Source organism: Anthonomus grandis, chromosome 13, assembly GCF_022605725.1.
Source record: "Anthonomus grandis grandis chromosome 13, icAntGran1.3, whole genome shotgun sequence".
NCBI lineage: Eukaryota > Metazoa > Arthropoda > Insecta > Coleoptera > Curculionidae > Anthonomus > Anthonomus grandis.
In genome coordinates, this window is record NC_065558.1 from 4,733,112 (window position 1) to 4,749,490 (window position 16,379).

Sequence of the window (16,379 nt, forward strand, 5' to 3'; positions counted from 1 at the left end):
TTGAATTTGTCCTTAATTTAGCTCCTATTTGTAGAAGATAATATCGAAATAAAAAAAAAATAAATAACACGAAATCGTGGATCAAAAATTCCAGGCAGCTGAAACCACGTCCGGGAACTACCTCAACTGCCTGGAATTACAAATTTAAAAAATATCATGTATCAAGAATTCCAGGCAGTTGGGACCAAGTGTGGGAATTACCTAAACTGCCTGGAATTCCAAATCAAAACAATCATCGGTCAAGAATTTCAGGCAATTGAACCCACGTCCTGGAATTTGAAAATAAAAATCCAGGAATTCCAGGCAAATGAGACAGTTTCATAGCCTGGAATTAGAAAATAGTGTCTTTTATGCTGATGGAATATCATCAAAATTGCTACTCCTTTTGCCTGACTCAGCATTGAATGCCTTAGCTTCTGCCATAAACAATTCCTTTCATAATTGCATCTTTTCAGCATGTTTGAAAGAGGCAGTAGTTATCCCTCTTTATAAGGGTGGAGATTTGAGTGAGCCTTGTGATTTCCGTCCAATTTCTATATTATCTACCCTCTCCAAGATAGTTGAAAAACTTGCAAAAATCAAAATGTTGCGTTTTTTGCAACATAATTGCATTTTATCTGCAAATCAGTTTGGATTTCAAACGGGAAAAGGGACTCATGACGCTATTTTCGGCTTTTTGGAGAGTGTCTATGTGTCCTTAAATTCTGGAGAGTCCGCGGCGGCAGTGTTTTGCGATTTATCCAAGGCATTTGATTGTGTAGATCACGGAATAATGCTGTCTAAGCTCAATAATTATGGCTTTAGAGGTGTGGCATTGCAATGGCTGGAATCCTATATGTCTAATCGTACCCAAAGAGTTACACTATCTGAACCCTTATAAAAAGTCAAGAGCCTTTAAAAGTCATAAAAGATATGCAGATAGCGCCCTCTATAAGTAACAGCCAAATTAAGGACAAATTCAAATTTTTTATGTCAGACAGATACCAATTTTTGTTCAGAAATTGGCATTATCTAGGAAATTATGCAGAAAAAATCATAAATAAAAATAAATCTTTGACACCCTGTATCTTCAAAACCAAGCATTTTAGACCACACGTGTATATAAACTTTTTCGGACACTTATTAAATAACAGCCTGTATAAAAGAAATAATAAAATAATTTAAAAAAAATGATGAAAATAAATAGCCATTTAAATAATTTATTGACTTTGAACCCACAATAAAAACAAAGAGAGAGGTAAAAAGTTCAGAATTAAAGAAAAAATATAAGAAGCAATTAGAGATTTAAACAATAGAAAGAACGAACTCGAAAAACGATTAACATAATAACCATAGGGAAAATAACCGCAAAAAACAAACTAACATATGGAAGATTCGGAATGAAGTGAGATTAAAAAATAACTTAACAAGCAAAAACAGAAAGAAAGAATCCAAACAAATTGAAACAACAAACAACAAACGAATTTTCTATTATCGATTTTTTTAAATTTAAACAAAACTGCTCCACCTTTAAATTAAAACAACATATTTAGTTTATATAGGATTTATTTTTAGACTAATTTATTTACATATTCCTACCCTAGACCTAACATATGATAAAATACACATACAGGATACTTACTTAAACTATAAACAAGTTCAAAAGAATTCTTGAACACCCTGGCGTGTTTTATAAAAATTTGAACCATGTATACTAATCTAAAAAAAGCACAAAGAATTTACACTGGTATAAAAAAAAGACAAGTTGAAAAATAATAAATTAGTTATTTATTTATATATTATGGCATAAAACTAAAAATTTTTCATAATACTGCCCAAAAAAATGTGTTTTTTTTCTTAAATATTATATTATATGGTTGGCACATACAACTAGGAAATTTACAATACATAATTACAATCCTCCTCCTCCTCACTGTCTGTTATAAATGAAATACTTCTCATCGCTTTTATCGTAAACGGAATTCTCCTCCTCACCGGCGGCCTCTTTGTTCTGCATCAAATAAACTATTTGAGGCACGTAGTACCTCACTCCACCAGAATAAACTACTCCAATTTGAGGTACGTATTTCGCCTGTTTGTTCGTCTTGATCCTCTCCTCCTCCCTATACTTCGTAGACGGTTGCAAAGTAGTCTTTTTCACCTCGTAGTATTGGTAAGGTTGAACTTCGAAGAGGTGAGGACCGGTATAGTCGAGACCAAGGCTCCGCGAATATTGTTTCTTCTGTAGGTTGTATTTTGGTAAGGAGGGGGTGTACTTTTGGTCCAACGGGGTTCCCAAAATGAGATTGGGGTTGGGTTTGAACGAGTAAATTTTAGTGCGATATTGGTGGGGTACGGGGGGTTGGTACTGGTTGGGGTTGGGGGTGTCTGCTATGTGGCGTTCCTCACGTACTGGTGCTGGGCTTCTTGGCACAATGGTTTTTTGCTGAAAGAAAATGGATAAAAAGATATAGAAGATAAAAACGGTTTTGTACCACAGTACTCGTTTAATATTTTATTTTCATGTGTTAAAATGAGTGTTTTAGGACTTGCGAGAACCTCATTCTATATATTTATTTTTTATTTTGACCACTGTGCATGCTAAATTTTTATGATTTGCTTGATCGTATTTTATTTATTAATCTCATTTAGATTTTTTCAACTCCAAAATTTTTCTAGTTCAATTTACTTGTTTTAAAATTGAGTCAAGGGATTGTAAGTTTTAGAGCAGTGTATGTGAAAAAAACTGTTTTATTATTTGTTAATTTAAGAGGGGAATTTTGTATTATCTGAAAAATGTTCTAATTCACGGAGTATTCCAAAAAATTACGTCAAAGTCTTGTAAATTTTGGACCACTATATGTTTATAAAAAATTGCTTTTCTTTCCTCGTCTAAGACAGGAATTTTGCATTATCTCAAAAATTTTCTTATTTATAGAGTATACCAAAAAATTGGATCAAAGTCTTGTAAATTTTGGACTACTGTATGTTCATAAAAAATTGCTTTAGTCTTTCGTCGTCTAAGACAGGAATTTTGCATTATCTCAAAAATTTTCTAAATCATGGAGTATACCAAAAAATTGAATCAAATGTAGATAATATCTAGAGGTAGCTTCTCTATAATTAAAAAATATTTACAAATAATAATATCCAGATCAGTCAGTTGAAATTCAGTACTCTAGAACTTCAGTCAGTACTCTAGAAATCTTATCTCCATAAAATACTTTTTTAACATTTGGACCACTGTATATACTGAGATTTGTTTATTTCAAGTAGATAGTATTAAAGAGTAACTTTTCTATAACTAGAAATGAATATATACAGGTGTCCTAGAAAATTCCGGGTAATCCCTATTTAATATTCTCTATAAGAAGTGCATTTACAAGGACAGTAGGATGGATGAGCATTGAATATTTTAGCATTGCACATTTAGACAATTAATATACTTGCCTACCTCAAAATATCTGGAACATGTTTTAGATCCAAAGTTTAATGCAACTTTAGAGAACCAGCAAGAAACTCTAGTGAAACTTTTGGAATCGTTGAAATGATCAACTGAGATCCGAACATTTATGTGTTCCTAAACTTTGCACCTTAATGATCGAGTTGGAAGACTTTGAAAAGTGAGATTTTTAAATTAAATAAAAAAAACATTAACTTGGTCTTGAAACTGGTCAGTGAGTTTAGGGAGTTAAAAAATAACCTAAATATATGAAAAACGGCTTTAATTCTTCATTTGGCCATATTAAAACAGACATTTCTTTTATAAAATCAAACCCTGAAAATGTAAACATCTAGAGTGAAACTTCTCCACAAATTTCCTCCGGTAATGATCTCTTTACTGAAAAGTCAGAGCGTCAGAGCAGAGCATATAACTTCATCATATTCAAGTTTCCAAAAAAAAACGATATTGAAGATGAAAATGCTGCAAAATCACTAATTTTAGGCAGGCAACCACATCTTAGTGATGAGGGTTACTCGCATTGGAAGCAAAAATAAAACTGATCATAGATCAATTGGAGTGACATTACATTCAGCAGAAGATGTCCATAGGGTAATAAAAAAAAAAAAGATCTAAAGAAATTCTTATAGATAATGATCTACCTGTACAGCAGCGTCAAAATCTTAATCCTTTAAAAAATTAAATAAAAACCCGACAACAAAATGGGGAGAGCAATCTAATTCTGACATATATGAACGGCAATGCTGACATTCATCAAAAAACTAGAGAAACTCTTTATTTGTTAGAGATCTAACTGCTTATAAATGCTTCTTATTCCCAATACAGTATTATTATGTTAAATAAGACCTGAAACCTTAACAAGAAGTAACTTTTCCGACAGTGAATTACATCTTTACGACTATAATGTTTATAGGAGGAACAGATCTGCTGGAAATAGTGTGTTCTCTAGAGATGGAGATGGACTTATTGGTGTCCATAGGAATGTTTCAACCTCTTTACTTGTGTCGGATCCTTATTTAGTTTTAGTTTAGATTTTAATCAACCATTCTTTGTTGAAACCAAATATTTTACTTCCAGATCTACTTTGGACTGCTATGCAGCTTTTAGCCAATCCCTGGAAAACTTTGCAATAATTTTCCTTGCTGTAACTTGGGTATGTTCTTGGTCAAATGAAGAAATATAGTTCTGTCGCTATAACTCAACAGTCGGCATCACTAAATGAAGTAGATGCATTGTAAGCAATGTCTATCATGTGTTCATTGCATTGTCTGTACCAGGTAAACAATATTCCAAACGAAGCACATTTAATCTTAGATTTGATCGTCTTGCAAGACAAAAATCCGGAAATCTTCGTAGCAGAAGAGTCAAATTATCCATCTAAAAATATTAGTTACTGATGTATATACTAAATTATCCAGCTTGGATCTAGGGATTGGATGAAGACCAGATCCTCTCCCACCAATTTGCCTTAAAAAGTGTTATTAGTCAGGCCTCTTTTTACTATGAGCAACTTATTCCTGAGCTCTAGTGAATTTCCTGGCTACTGGAAGACAAATTCCTCTAGTGCCCAAAAAGCCCTACCATCCCTAAAATGTTTGAAGGATATGTTTATGAGCTCCTTGTACCTGCTCTTTAAGGTCATTTAATGGATCAACAATTTAGATTTATTGCTAAGCCTACCGCTAAATTAAATGTCCTTTTTTTGTTGACTTACTCACTGAGTCTTTCTGGGGAAAGCTGTCAAGTATATACTTTGTACACTGATTTCTCCAAGTCCTTTGACAGGGTAGATCATAGTAATGTATAGACTTATGAAAGCAGACATTGGTTCCCTCTTGAAATGGTTTGAGAGCTACCTAACTGATCGAACAAAGGTTGCCAAAGTTCTTGGTTATGCGTCACATGAGATTCATGTATTGTCTAGTGTTTTACAGGGGTCTAACTTGGAACATTTGTTGTTTAACCTTTATGTAAATGATATCTCGGAGTACTTTCAATATAGCTCTTATCTCATCTTTGCTGTAATAAGTCTTAAATATTGGTATGAACTTAAATGCTAGGATATATTATTCAATATGCTTTAATAAGTATAAGAAACCTTGAAATCACTCTAATTTCCTAGGTGATACCATGTTGGAATCTGTTAATCAAATCAGGGTTTTAGTTGACGGTGGTCTGGTCTTTATTCCACATATTTCAGATATAGTACCTGAGTCGTTCCAGATGCTTGGTTTTATTAAAAGATGTTCTCGGGATTTTCATGATATTGCTTCTCTCCCTTTGCTATACTGTTCATTAGTACATTAACCTCTTAAATACAGTTCTTGTGTCTGGTTTCCTTGCTATAATGAACATATTCAAAAAATCAAAAATGTGCAGTTCTCAGATATGTCTTTTAAACAGAATAAACTGCTTATCTGGAAGAGTTTAATTATCAATAACAAGAGTCATCCCTAAATTTAAAGAGTCTGAAATCTTGTTGCAAAGATAAAGACTTAAAGGGGTTTTATGATATTCTTCATTCTATGAAGTTTTGTCCTTTACTTCTTAATGAATTATATCTTGGACCACTGTGCAACTCTTGGTTTCTTATAAATATCGTATTTTGGCCTTCTTCTTAATTATAATATTTTTTGAAATTTTAGGGGGTTCCTTGAAAATAGAGTCAAAATCTCTATAAATGCTTTATTTGATTTTCAATTAGTTAAATTTTAGTCTACTGTCTGTGATTTGTTCAAATTATAGTGTCATTATTAAATACGGATCCCAAAAAATTTCATTAAACTTTATTTTGGAGTGGCAATTTTACTATCTTAAACTATTGTTGCCTATTTAAACAAAATTATATATGGCGTCTCAGGAAATCGGAAAAAACAGACATTTCTGAAATAAAGCCACTAGGCACTACAAAAACGCCATAAATTATATATTGGACCACTGTATAGGGATTCGCAATCAACATTTTCTTCCATTACATTTTGTTTAATTACATTAAACAGGGTGTCCTAGAAATTCGACTTATACTTTATAAACGAGTCTTTTAATATAATAAATTCTAAATAATCGTAAGATTTACGTGGTAAAGAAATTACAAGGGCAAAATACAGAAACAGGTGAAAAATCAAAATTGAGAATGACAAATAAACACGTGGACAAATATTTTCTTATTAATATAACAAACTTACCTGAATGCTATTTCTGGGTATATCCTTCGGTATAATGGGTCCCTTACTGGTACCAAACTCCACCATGATGGTATGACAGCATTCCAAAGTGGATAACCAAAAAACAAGTGCCTGCAATGAAAAAAAAACAATTAAAATTCCAAAATATGTAACTGAAGGAAATCCTTTATTATTCGCAGTGGTAATAAAAACTTTACCACAAAAAAACCTAAATCGATTTGTTCGCATACAAAGTGCATGAATTAAACAAAAAAAAATTCTCAGGTTACGCTTCAGCGGGTCCCAAGCAAAAAGTTATTCAGTATTTACGGTAATTGTTTCGTCTTTAATTAGTACAAAACAGTTTCAAAATTATCATAGAAAATCACGCATGTAGAATTTCGTGTTACGTCTACGTACTGTTGTAATTAATTATTGTGCAAGTGGACGTGGAAATGGCGCGAAGAGTGTACTTCTTCTGGTAAGAATGAAAATGCGTATAGTGATGCAGGTTAAATTTCGACATTATGTATCAACAATTTGTTTTTTTTTTAAATCTTGTTACATTCTTATTTTTAGGTTGTGCGTGTAATTCTAAGAAATTTGATGGGTCAGATGATATTATTATGGACTACAGTTTCTGAAATACACACAGTTGAAAATTAGAACAAGAATCATAAAATAATATGGAAAAAAAAAATTGAATTTTGAAATTAATTGACGCTTTTTGTAGTAGATTAAAAAAAAACTATATTTACGCAATTATTATTCTTTAGCAATAACAGTTAAAGAAGATAATAAAAATCGGCTGTCTAAAAAAATATCAAAATGTCGCCTTGTTTTTACAGTTTCAGGTAATTCTTCTCTGTTTTTTTCTTTTATTTCCTCTTATTTATTTCTTCTGATTTCCTACTCTTTTGCCATTCAATGAAATTTTTAAATTTTCAACTATCAACTGGAAGAACCAAAACATGACTTCAACTATCTAGAAAAAGAAATGTTCTGCTTCTTCTTCCTGTCAATGGAAATTATTTTCTTCTCCTTTTAATTCAGGTACTTAAAACTAGTTTCATCTCTTTTTTTTCTAAATTCATAATCCTTCCTTCTTCCAGTCAATCAAAGTTACTTAAAATATTCAATTGCCTGGAAGACTGACAAACCATGACTTTAATTGTGTTCTTTCCTTTGTAAAAATTGAAGTGATTTCTAGTTTCTTTCTTAATTTTCTTTATCTCTCTCTTCTTCATATGTCTTTTTTTTGTCCCAAGTGTCTTGAAGTTTCTCTTTTAGGACTTGAGACTTTTTTTTCTTTGTCTCTTCTTACAGTCTCTTTTCTATCCTTACTCCCTCTTACTTCCAGTCAATGATGATTTTTTAATTATTCATCTTATTTAGTATTTCGTATTTTTTTGTCTTGACTTTGAAGATTTATTTATTTTCTTTTTTTACCGGTGTGTTTTTAAAAATTTGCCTCTTCACTATCTATTTTTTTTCTCTTTATTCTCCTTTTTTCCAGTTACTTAATTGAAATTTACAAAATTCTAGGTAATTGGAATCTTTAGTTACTTCCTTAATTATCTGAAAGAACCTGGCAATGGAAATTATCTTATAATTTTTTTTGGCCACAACTGCCTGCAAGTTTTTGTTTCAGGACTTGAGATTCTGAATTAATGTTATTTTCTTTTGGTTTCGGGTAGTTCAAATTAGATTTTTTTTTGTTTTCCTTTTTATTCTGTCCTTTTCCATTTTCTCTAATTTCCTACCCCTTCTTTCAATGTAAAAAATTAGAAGAAACAAGACATGACTACAACTGTCTAAAATAAAAGATCTTCTGCTTCTCTTTCCTGTCAATGGATATTATTTTCTTTTCCTTTTAATTCAGGATTTGAGACTAGTCTTTTCTTTTTTTTGTTATGTCAAAGTTTTACTTGTATAAAAGAAGCAAAACATGACTTCAACTGCCTGGAAAAAGACATTTTCTACTTTTCTACTTAAAATTGAAGTAATTTTTAATTTTCTTCTTTATTTTGTTTCTCATCCATCTTCTTCATTGTTTCATATTCTTTTATCACAACTGTCTGGAAGTTCTTATTATAGGACTTAAGACATCGAAGATTGGATAGAGTTTTCTTCAGTTTCTCTTAATTCTCCTTTCTTCAAGTGACTCAACTGAACTTTATATGAAAAAAAAAACGACAAGACAAACTAGCGTATTTAACTCGTTTAATTTTGCTTGTAGGTAAGTACATTTACTTAATTAGTATAAATAGAAATAATCAGATTCATTTATTATTACACAAAAAATATGACATAACTTACAAAATATGATATCTGGTATCTCCTGACCTCAAGTGCCTTGAAGAAGAGGCTTAAGAATACTTAGAAGATACTTACAGGCAGTCAAATTTTTGCAGTAGACTCTTAGATAATCTTTAAGTAACTAGAGGAGCCTAAAGAATACTTAGTAGATACTTCCAGGCAGTCTGATTAGCTCAGATTACTCTTAAGCCTGGAAGAAACTTAAGAGTACCTATAAGACACTTATGGGTATTAAAGGTTATTAAAATTCCGGGAATAAACTCTTCAATTACCTTAGACACGTTACAGACAGTCAAAGTGACTCAAATTCCTGTAGTAAATTATTCTCAGATTACCTTTAAGTATCTGAATACTTTAAGAATTCTTAGAAGATACTTCTAGACTGGTAAATTCTTAAAATAGACTCTTAGGTAAAAGGCTTTATGACGCAGACATATAAAGTTAATGGAGAGGTTTATGGGTGTATTCTGGTGACCTATAATTTTAATATAATTGCAAAAGTTAGTTTCAGATAGATGGAATAGTAGTAATATGACGGAGTTTAGAAGATTGAGACGAAACCTGTAGATGCAGCTTCTAGTGATAAGAAAAAGAGAAACTGCAAGAAATTTTGTGAAAAAGAAAGGTAAAACCACAAATAATCCTTGACATCCTACAAATTTAAATAGAAAATTTGGTTTCAATTGATTTGGACCTAAAATAGTGTTTCTAGAAAATATTCTTCATGCTTAGTCTTCATCTCATTAGTTACTGAAATTTTCGATTTGGAAGTAAACTATCATCATTATCCTTAAACCTCACTTTATTTTTGATAAAATACATTAGAACCAGTTTTACTATGGCTTTGTACTAGTATTTCCAGGTAATTGGAATCATCATTAGATTCTTCCATAATTATCTGAAAGAAACTGCAAAGATTTTTATTATTATTTCTGTTAATAGAATTTTTTTTTTGGTTTCAGGCATTCTTCCTTTTTGTTCCTTCTATTTTTTATTTTTCTCAATTCACACTCTCTGCTTGTTCCAGTCAGTAAAAGTTATTTTGAATTTTCAACTACCTGGAAGAAACATTCCATGACCTTTACTGCCTGGAAAAGCAAATTTTCTACTTTTCTATTAAACAGTTTAAGTAATAAACACAAAATGTGACAACTTACAAATAGGATAACTCGTGTTTTCTGGGTTTAAGTGCCTGAAAGAGGCTTAAAAATACTAAGAAGACACTTCCAGGCAGTCAGATTTCTGCAGTAGACTCTTAGATAACCTTTAAGTACCTAGAGGACTCTAAAGAATACTTAATAGATACTTCCAGGCAGTCGAATTCCTGGAATAGACTCTTAGAATACCTTTAAGTGCCTAGAAGAGGCGTAGGAGTACCTAGAAGATACTTAAAGGTAGTAAAAGTGTAAATCAGTAATTCTCAGAGTACCTTAATGAACTTTAAGAATTCTTAGAAGGTACTTTCAGGCATTCAAATTCTTGAAATAGACTCTTAGATTTCAAGTTCGATATTGAGCAGCTACGCAAAGAGTTTCATGACGCAGATAAATAAAGTTAATGCAGAGGTTTATGGGTGTCTTTTGGTGACACCCATAAATATTAATAAAATGACAGAGTCTTGAAGATTGAGAAGAAGCCTTCTATAGATGCAGCTTCTAGTGATGCCAGAGCTAAAGAAAGTGACGGGAAAAAGAAAAACTGCACAAAATTTTGTGAAAAAAATTTTGTGGTATAACCATAAGTAATCCTTGACATAACTACAAATTTAAATAGGAAATTTGGTTTCGATTGATTTGCACCCAAAGTAGTATATTATAGAATATTTCTAGAGAATATTCTTCTGATTAATGTGCTTTCATACTATGTAACTGAAATTTTCCATTTGGAAGTAAACTAGCACCATTATCCTTAAAGCTGACTATATTTTTGATAAAATACATTAGAATACATTAGAACCAGTTTTACTATGGCTTTGTACTAGTATTTTCAGGTAACTGGAATCATCATTAGTTTCTTCCATAATTATCTGAAAGAAAGTGCAAAAATTTTCATTAATATTCAAACTAACGCATCTTCCCTGTTCTTCCTTTTTGTTCCTTCTTTTCTCTTTTTCTCAAATCACCTTCTTTGCTTGTTCCAGTCAATAAAAGTTATTTTAAATTATCAACTACCTAGAAGAAACATTACATGACGTCAACTGCCTGGAAAAGGAAATTTTCTACTTTTCTATTGAATAGTTAAAGTAATAAACACAAAACTTATAAATAGGATAATTTATGTCTTCTGGGTTTAAGTGCCTGGAAGAGGCTTAAAAATACTAAGAAGACACTTCCAGGCAGTCAAATTTCTACAGTAGACTCTCAGATAACCTTTAAGTACCTGGAGGACTCTAAAGAATACTTAATAGATACTCCAGGCAGTCGAATTCCTGGAATAGACTCTTAGATTACCTTTAAGTGCCTGGAAGAGGCGTAGGAGTACCTAGAAGATACTTAAAGGTAGTAAAAGTGTAAATCAGTAATTCTCAAAGTACCTTAATGAACTTTAAGAATTCTTAGAAGGTACTTCTAGGCATTCAAATTCTTGAAATAGACTCTTAGATTTGAGGTTCGATATTGAGCAGCTACGCAAAGAGTTTCATGACGCAGACAAATAAAGTTAATGCAGAAGTTTATGGGTGTCTTTTGGTGATACCCATAAATATTAATAAAATGACAGAGTCTTGAAGATTGAGAAGAAGCCTTCTAGTGATGCCAGAGCTAAAGAAAGTGATGGGAAAAAGAAAAACTGCACAAAATTTTGTGAAAAAGAGTGGTATAACCATAAGTAATCCTTGACATAACTACAAATTTAAATAGGAAATTTGGTTTCGATTGATTTGCACCCAAAGTAGTATTTCTAGAGAACATTCTTTTGAGTAATGTGCTTTCATGCTGATTTCATAATATCTCATTAGTAACTGAAATTTTCCATTTGAAAATAAACTAGCACCATTATCCTTAAAGCTGACTATATTTTTGATAAAATACATTAGAACCAGTTTTACTATGGCTTTGTACTAGTATTTCCAGGTAACTGGAATCATCATTAGTTTCTTCCATAATTATCTGAAAGAAAGTGCAAAAATTTTAATTAATATTCAAACTAACGCATCTTCCCTGTTCTTCCTTTTTGTTCCTTCTATTTTCTCTTTTTCTCAAATCACCTTCTTTGCTTGTTCCAGTCAATAAAATTATTTTAAATTATCAACTACCTGGAAGAAAGATTACATGACCTTAACTACAAGGAAAGGGAAATTTTCTACTGAACAGTTAAAGAAATAAACACAAAACTTATAAATAGGATAATTTGTGTCTTCTGGATTTAAATGTCTGGAAGAGGCTTAAGAATACTAAGACACTTCCAAGCAGTTAAATTTCTGCAGTAGACTCTTAGATAACCTTTAAGTACCTAAGACGCTTAAGAGAATACTTAGTAGATACTTCCAGGCAGTTGAATTCCTGGAATAGACACTTAGGTTACCTTTAAGTTAAAGAATTAGATTACCTTTAAGTTATTCTTGCAGTGGAGTTGATAGATCAATGGGTAACTAAAATTATTTCGGTCATCTTCCACTAAAAATAACTAAGGTAACTTTAAGTTAACTAAAAGGATTGATTAAAGTACTGTAAGTATGAAAAGCTATCAACCGATATTTCTCCTCTTTTTAATACCACTTTTCAGAAACTAATCTTTTTTAATTTCCTTTTTTTTTATATTTCTACTACTCTTGTTACTCTCTTTTCCTTCCATTAAGTTAATTGAAACCTCCTGAAAAAAGAAAAAAATCTTTCAGCCGTCTTCGGAAACTATAGAGATTTCTCTTTATCTTCTCATGTTCCTATTTACGTTCTCATTGTTTCTATTTCTTTCATATCTTTTTTGAAATTAATAACTTCTAGGAATGTATTACCTTAATACGCCCCTGCTTATCTTAATTAGAAACGTCAATAAAAAGTGACAACAGACGCTGAATACTTGATGCATCTGTCACTTGTCACGGCAATTGGAGACAGAACCGCACTAAGAAAAATTTCAATAATCGAGGATTTTTTTTACTGCTGTCATAAATCACCGCCAAATAATGTCTGTGTTTAACTTAATTTATCTCAAAAACTATTGGATCAAAATATGGCATATCACCTATCATACTCTTTGAAATTTTACGTAGAATCTAAAAATACCTATAAGTCATTCTATCCAAAATATTGAAGTTTTTACCTAAATCACACAAATATGCCTTCAACTAGACCTCCTTGAAGTGTATTTTTTGATTTATTAGCAGCAACACCCCTTTGTCACGATCAGCCGACTGGTTTATTAATAAAAAACAGAATTTAAATTTAATGTTTCTTAAAGTACTACTTTTCACGTCACGTTGAATCCAATGCCACCAATCCCTCTAACATCGCCTTAATAAATTTCGAAAAAAATTACAATTATTTGTCAAACGTTTCTGTATAAATCCGAAGCTCGTTAATTAATCTTTACTATTCCAATCATCAGAATAAGTACAATCAACTGCCAATTGACCTTAGAATAATGTTGACACACGAAGAATATAAATGCCCCATATAAAATCGTTTTGCCGCAATATCCACCCACATGTCTCTAGTATTTTTTTTATTGTTTTGAAATTCCTTTATCGTTAGGAATGTTACATTTAATTTGACTTCCAAATTTCGCCTTATTTTTTACATTTGAAGCAATTAAAATAATCTTGATGACCCAGTGCGGCGGGTTGTAATTTGGGTATTACCATACATGGAAACTATATTATAATACCTATGCATATTACATGATGATGGTTTTTAGTCGGTTTTGTAATTTAATTGTGTTAAGTGATGAAATTATTGTTTTTTGTACTTATGCCTTAGAAAGTTAGGTTTTACTCATGGGAAACTCGATCTAAAGGAGGAATTTTCTATGTTGTTTCCTTTGTATGTAAAGAGTTTTTAGAAAGGAAATTTACTTAATTTCTTTGTATAAGATTAAAAAACGTTTCACATTATTTTTTTATTCGAGTCAATTATTTAAATTCTTTTTCATCCGGTTCTGTTCAATTCTAATGACAAGTGACATTTACATTGTAATTAACGTCAATTGTCATCGTCTATTGGCGTTCTTGATCGAGATGACTTAAGCAGGGGCGTATTAAGGTATTTAAAAAAATTGTGTTTCTTCTACACATTCAAGGGTGAAATAATGTAGTTTTAGATATATCAGAAGACATATTTCTTATAAGCAGAGCTATTGGAAAGAATCTTTAATTGAGAAAAAATTGGAAATTAACTCGATTGCCTTTGGGATTTTAAAAACTTTAATGTTTTAGAATTTTTTTTTCCAGGTAATTTGAAAATTAAAGAGAAGAAAAGAAAGAAGAGGATAACGAGAAAATAACAAAGTTACTGCATTCAAACGAACAATGAGAAGATAAACCAAATAACGTTGAAGTAACCCAAGCAACACTTTATATATTATTATCGGTAAATATATATTTATCAACCGTATATGGTCAATGTATATTTATTAAACTGTCGTAGAATATACGAATATCATATACGATTCTGTTTACGAAAGGGATGAAATTTCAGCATTTAAAAAAATTGACACGAGATTTTCAATTTTTAAATTCGTTTACTAGACCTCAAATATTTAATAAAATCTTCTGAAAAATCACTGTTTTTCGTCCATATTATTCAATCTAATAACGCTGTTTTTATACTTAATATTCATATACAAAATAATATCAAATTTAAATAAACAATGTTATTAAATTAAATATTGAATTAATATTTTCTGCAAAAACTTTGTTTTTCATTAAAACGACCCTTACACCCCCCACCCACCCCAAACACTTGCCCAGTTACAGATTCCTTTGAAAAATATCAATTTTTCGTCCATAATATCCAAACTAATAGCACTGTTTTCGTATTAAATATTTATTAATACATATAAATAATTATATCAAATTTAAATAAACAAACTGTGCTATTCATACGTATTATTTTACAAAACAGTAATTTTTAAAACAATTTCTTACTGGTAAGTTGTGTGGGGTGGGTGGGGGGGTAAGGGTAAAGTTAATGAAGAACGGTTTTTTTCAGATTATACCTGAGACACAAATCTTTTTTAAGAAATGTATAAATAATACAAAAATTTACTGTTTTTGTATTTTTTTCACATAATGTTAAGGTTTTCGAGTAAAGTGGTATCGCTATGAAAATTGCAGTAGTTTGCAGAGATTTAATACTTGTCTCTTGTCATTTTGCGTTTTTTGTTTAATTCTTTTATAAATTCGTACTCTATATTTATTTAAGTATTTGAATTTTTGATTAAGTTTTAATTGCCTGGAATAATGAAATTTTTTGCTCATTATCTTTTAGTATAAAAGTTAATTAACTGATTTTATGATAATTTTGTCATTTTTCTTATTTTAGATAGCTTAGTAGTTTCTTTTCTTTTATTCTCTCTTCTCTTCTATTTTGTTTCCTTCTCAATTATCTGAAAAAAAAAACTATTCAGTTAATGAAAATAAATATTTTAGTCTCTTCTCCTTTTGTTTTTCTTTATTTGGTTCTTTTCTCATTTTTTCACTTCTGAATTCGTCTTTTTCTTTTCTTTCAGGTTTTCTTTATTTTAAACTGCCTGGGAAAAATAATTTTTTTATTGCTTTTAGGCACATAATACACTTTTATTATCTTCCAGGCAATTGAAATAATTGAAATTACCAGAAAAAACTAAATTAGTTGATTTATTGAAGAAAAAATAATTTAGGCAATAAGCTGGAAAAAGGAAAGAGTAAATAATAAAAAAATATAAGCAAATAAAAGTCGAGAAAAAGCAAGGAAAAAATAATAGAGAAAACTAGTTTTAACCTGAACTAATTCAGGTTAAAACTAGTTTTTCAATGAGATGCCGTTTCTTCAAAAGCAGACATTTGAAATCGTTACATATATTTCTTCAAGGTAGTTGAAATTTAATTAATTAAAAATAAAATCTGGCAGTGACGTGGAAGAAGGATACAAAAAGAGTCGATAAAAAAAGGTAAAAAGAGAAGGAAAAAAATGAAAATAATAAAACAATTGATTGAAAATATTTCCATTGACAGAAATATAAATAATAATCGTTGCATTTCATTTTAGGAAATTATTAAGAAAATTATTTCAATGTGACTAAAAAATTAATTTCTTTCAATTTTTTGATTTCTTGAAATAGGTGCTTCGACACAGGAAGGAATAAAAATTGAGAAAAGGAAAGAAAGAGAAAAATCAAAAATATAATTGCTTTGAAAACCCTTGCAGTACAATTACCAGAAAAAAAAAACTGAATTTATTGTTTGTTAATAATTTCGTTTTGTTAATTTTTGTTTGGGTAATATTGACTAATTTTGTTTCTTTTTTCCTTCTCTTTCA

The 16,379-nt window shown here is 30.6% G+C and overlaps 1 protein-coding gene across 1 annotated transcript in view; it reads right to left on the reverse strand.

Moving 5' to 3' along the window:
• Positions 1–1,744: 1,744 nt before the first annotated feature.
• The window catches only part of LOC126744003 (uncharacterized), a 41,976-nt gene continuing 27,341 nt past the window's right edge, over positions 1,745–16,379 (reverse strand). The window contains exons 2-3 of the mRNA XM_050451310.1: positions 6,628–6,738; positions 1,745–2,425 (exon numbers count right to left, since the gene is read on the reverse strand). Of these exons, the coding sequence (XP_050307267.1) occupies positions 1,910–2,425; positions 6,628–6,738 (627 nt within the window). The 3' untranslated portion in view covers positions 1,745–1,909. The remainder of the gene's footprint in view (positions 2,426–6,627; positions 6,739–16,379) is intronic.